The sequence below is a fragment of the Egretta garzetta genome, unplaced genomic scaffold, assembly GCF_000687185.1.
Source record: "Egretta garzetta isolate BGI_Z169 unplaced genomic scaffold, ASM68718v1 scaffold140, whole genome shotgun sequence".
Taxonomy (NCBI): Eukaryota; Metazoa; Chordata; class Aves; order Pelecaniformes; family Ardeidae; genus Egretta; species Egretta garzetta.
In genome coordinates this window covers 248,257-252,161 of record NW_009258376.1, presented here as the reverse complement: position 1 = coordinate 252,161, position 3,905 = coordinate 248,257, and the positions used below count along the sequence as shown (strand labels likewise).

At 58.5% G+C, this 3,905-nt stretch overlaps 1 protein-coding gene across 1 annotated transcript in view; it reads right to left on the bottom strand.

Annotated features, from left to right (window-relative positions):
• Nucleotides 1–3,905, bottom strand: part of WDR90 (WD repeat domain 90) — a 61,833-nt gene that overhangs the window by 27,054 nt on the left and 30,874 nt on the right. The window contains 8 exon segments of the mRNA XM_035895625.1: nt 272–329; nt 636–781; nt 892–1,002; nt 1,645–1,713; nt 2,010–2,072; nt 2,345–2,566; nt 3,466–3,575; nt 3,670–3,737. Of these exon segments, the coding sequence (XP_035751518.1) occupies nt 272–329; nt 636–781; nt 892–1,002; nt 1,645–1,713; nt 2,010–2,072; nt 2,345–2,566; nt 3,466–3,575; nt 3,670–3,737 (847 nt within the window).

Here is a 3,905-nt window from a genome sequence, read left to right as displayed (position 1 = left end):
CGAGCAGGTCCCAGGCTGCTTCTGAAAGGGTTCGTTCGTTTGCAGCGGAGGATGGTGCATGCCAACACTCGCGAGCATTGGGTAGAAGGGAAGTATTTTCTAAGCAGCTAATGAGAAAAGGATCTCCCTCTGGCTACAGAGAAGCGCATCTCTAGGAAAGCCCAGAGCAGAGGTTTGTCTGCAAAATAAGCACATAATCTGGGAGCACGGCCACCTCGTGTTGCTCGTTCGCAGGGCGGGGAAACCTCCAAACCCAAGGTTCAGTCCTCACCGTTTTGCCGTGCCCGTCCTTTCTGACGCCACATAGAACGGCTCCGCTGTAGGAAAAGCTGCAAGAAGAGGCCGCCTGGTGAAACCCAGCTCCTTGCACCCTGAGTGCGTCCCAGCAGGGAATAAAAGAGGACAAGCTCAGGGTACGGGGAGACAACAAGACCTGGGGGATAAACTCAGGAGGGAGCTGGCAGCGTGTCGGCTGTTCCGGGCCCGCCGCCAGCAGGTCTCAGCGATAAACACAGGCAGCTGAAGAGGAGCTGTAATTCACTCCCAGTTTATCACACGCAAATAGCGCAGAAAAGCTGCTGTGCTGCAACACTTAACCCACCCCAAGGCATCCCCGCGCCCAGGCTGGAACCCACCTCAGGGACGAGAGGGAGTGGATGTGGGGTTTAAACACCGAGAGGCAGCTGCCCGTCGGGAAGTCCCAGAGTCGCACCACGCTCGGGGGACCAGCCTGCGCGGAAGCCAGCAGGGTGCTGCTCCCGTTGAAGGCCAGCGCCGACACCTGCGGGAAGCACCGGGTTTAGGGGCTTTTGAGGAGAGCTGGGAGCGGGGGTGCATCTGGGGGACAAGAACAGCATCGCTGTACGGCTGTGTAAAGAGAGTTACGCTCACCTTATCCGTGTGCCCGATGAAGAACCTCTGCTCTCCGGTCTGGATCTGCAGGGTCACTATAACGGCGTGGCAGGGGTAGACCACCGCAGCGTTGTTCCGAGTCCACAGCGCCTGCAGGAGAGCAAGGTGGGAATGGGAGGGCTGCAGATCCTCCAGGGGTGCCCCAGGTCCTAGGCTGGACCTGCAGAGATTCCTTCGACAGGAGATGGGCTGCGCGCGCGCAGGCGAGAGGATGCTCTTCCACACAAGTACTCTTCTAACTCCCAAAGGAAAACCCATAGCTGACCTGACATCCTGCTTAATTCAGTGGCTTTACCGCACCGACCATCTCCACTACATGAATAGCAGGTAGATGGAAAATCTTGTTGGTGGCAGAGCCTTGAACTGGCTGAACCAAAACGACCCGTTCTTTACCCTAACCCAGGCCTCAGCTGGGCACCTGCAAGGCACAGCGCCCCATGGGCACAGGTCAAACCGCAGCCCTTCCTTTCCAGACTCCTACAAAGTGGCTCTAATTTTTAACATGTTAAAATGCAGAAGCCACGGGATCTAAAAGGCCCCTGTGATTTCTAATTCACCATCGTAAGAGCAGAAAGGCCCACGCACAAACATAGGCTCGTGCCCATCTGCTCTGGGACATTTTCCCCATCACAAAGTGCAGGAAGGGTGGCACTCGGCTGCCTTCCACGCCTCCGAAAAAAATCAATCTGGGATTACACATCATGAACTCCCCAAACCATCCGAGCTACTGACCCACTTGGTGCCGCAGCCTCCAAAGCCAATAATCATCCTCAGCTTCAGGATGGGATCTGGTAAGAGCCTCTAGAAAACAAAAAACCCAACAGACAGCACAGTCACGCTCGGAGCCAGACTGAGGTCCTCTGCCCACGGGGCCCCTCTGTCCCCATTGCTCCCTCCCCTCCAAAGCAGAGGCAACTTTGGCTTCTCCCCTGTCAGAGGGGATGGCTGTGGAGTATTTAATTTGGCAGAAGTGAAATCTGGAAGGAGGAGCTGGTATTTCCCGGTGTTAAGCAGCTGGGGGGTTCCAGCCAGCCCTTCCCAGCGCCCTGGAGATGCCCAGAGAGCCGGCGGCTGCTGCGGAGGGGCTGGCCTCTTACCCTGCAGGCGGGGGCTCTCCTGCTGGCCAGCACGGCTGCTCCAGGGCCCTTCCCGTACACGCTCTGGCCAAACAAGTAAACACGTGTTATTGGTAAGTGTAAGGTCAGTGCATTCGAACACAGGGTCCCTCTTTCCAGGCAACTATGCTACTAATGGCAAGGAGAACCGCTAGTCAGAAAAGTAATGCCAGCGAAAGGGCTCCCTAGGATCAACTGGACTAACTCCAGCCCAAAGCTTGCATTCCCTCTGCTGCTTCTGCCAGGCTCAGAGGCATCAGCCGTAAGCATCCCAGAGCCCCCCTCGGGCTGCTGTGGCTCCCCGCCGCTTCCCCCACCTCCTCCGAGCTGGTGTGGACGGCTCGGACGGTTCGTTCGCTCCTCTGGTAAGCGTAGACGTGGATGCCACCATCACTGACTGACGGTGACTGCCCAGCACTGGGCGGCCTCTGGTTCTTCGCTAGCTCCTGGTGCCCAGCAGGCACAGCTCTTGGAGGCCCCGGGGCTGTCAGATGAACCTCAGGGATGCTTTTCGTAATTACAGGACACCGACGTGGCACCTGAGAAAGAGCAAAGCCTCAGACAGAGATCAGCCCTCCTCCCAGCGCCTTCCACCCACCGCAGAGACCCCCCCGCCTCTCCCGAGCGACTTCACAGCGTTACAAACGAGGGTGGAGCAGCGTGGCGGGGGAGCGTCCCTGCTGGTACGTGGGTACGTTATCCAGGCACTCTCCTACGCTCCCAGAGTTGCCTGCGCACCGTTCACCTCCTCCAGGCAGCAGACCAGAGCCCCGGGAAAGATCCAGCCCCCCAAAGAGCCTCCAGCAGAGCTGCCCTCTCTCCCCTGAGCAGAGGAGCTCGGCGCAGCCCAGTTCCAAAGACCAAAGCGGTTGCGCTCCTCGTTTTCTCCCTCTCCATAGCATGAGGATGGCTTTCCCCCACGGACAGGGTTCCCCACGGATGGGCTCCCCCCAGTCCCCTCCAAAAGCCCACCACCACGCTGCCTGGTAAGCTGGCCTGAGCACCGGCTCCTGCATCGCTGCCAGCGGGGAAGGGGAAGCGGGCAGTGCGGGCAGCTGCCTGCAATGCTGACTCCACGCACTGCTCTGCGACCTGGGGGCACCCGATCAAGTTCTCAAGCCTCCAGTCCCCATTTCCTATCTCTAATTTGAAGACACAACTATTTGCTGCCTCGGCTGAGACAGGGAAGACAGATGTCTGGAGATTACTCGGCATTTATCCCGTCTCCGCTTTGTGCTACGCCAGACCGAACCACCCAGTCGTTGACCATGGTCAACAGACCATGCCCCCATCAGGGCTCTGACCTGCCGGGACCAGCTGCAAATGACAACGAGCAGCTTCTACGTCCCAAATAAAGGAACTCACAGACAAGACGTGGGGAAAAACTCCCTGGGAGGCAGAAAGGAAGAAGCTGCAGCCTCCTCCAGGGTGCACTTACAGCTTTGGGACTGGTTATCTGATGGACGAGGGACAGTCGGTCACGGACCGCTTTGGTGAGTGTCACCGGCTGGGGCAGCTGGCAGACGGGGTCCTCTGAGACTCGGTCACCTGGGTGACACGAGGAGCGGGTTGGGCTCTTTCGGAAACACAAGGCACCCACCCAGGGTGGCCCAGCCTGGGCTGCTGCCCCCAGCCTTCCCACCTGCCACAGGACCAGGGCAGCTCTTCTGGATGGAGTCGTACAGCAGCTTGGACCCTTCAGATGGGAACCTGAGCAAAATCAGAGGAAGGCACCACGTAAATCGGGATGCTGCACAGGCACCCGGGAACATCACCTGTTGATGCTGGTGAGGCCGCACCTCGAATCCTGTGTTCAGTTTTGGGCCCCTCACTACAAGAAGGATGTTGCATTGCTGGAGCATGTCCAGAGGAGAGCAA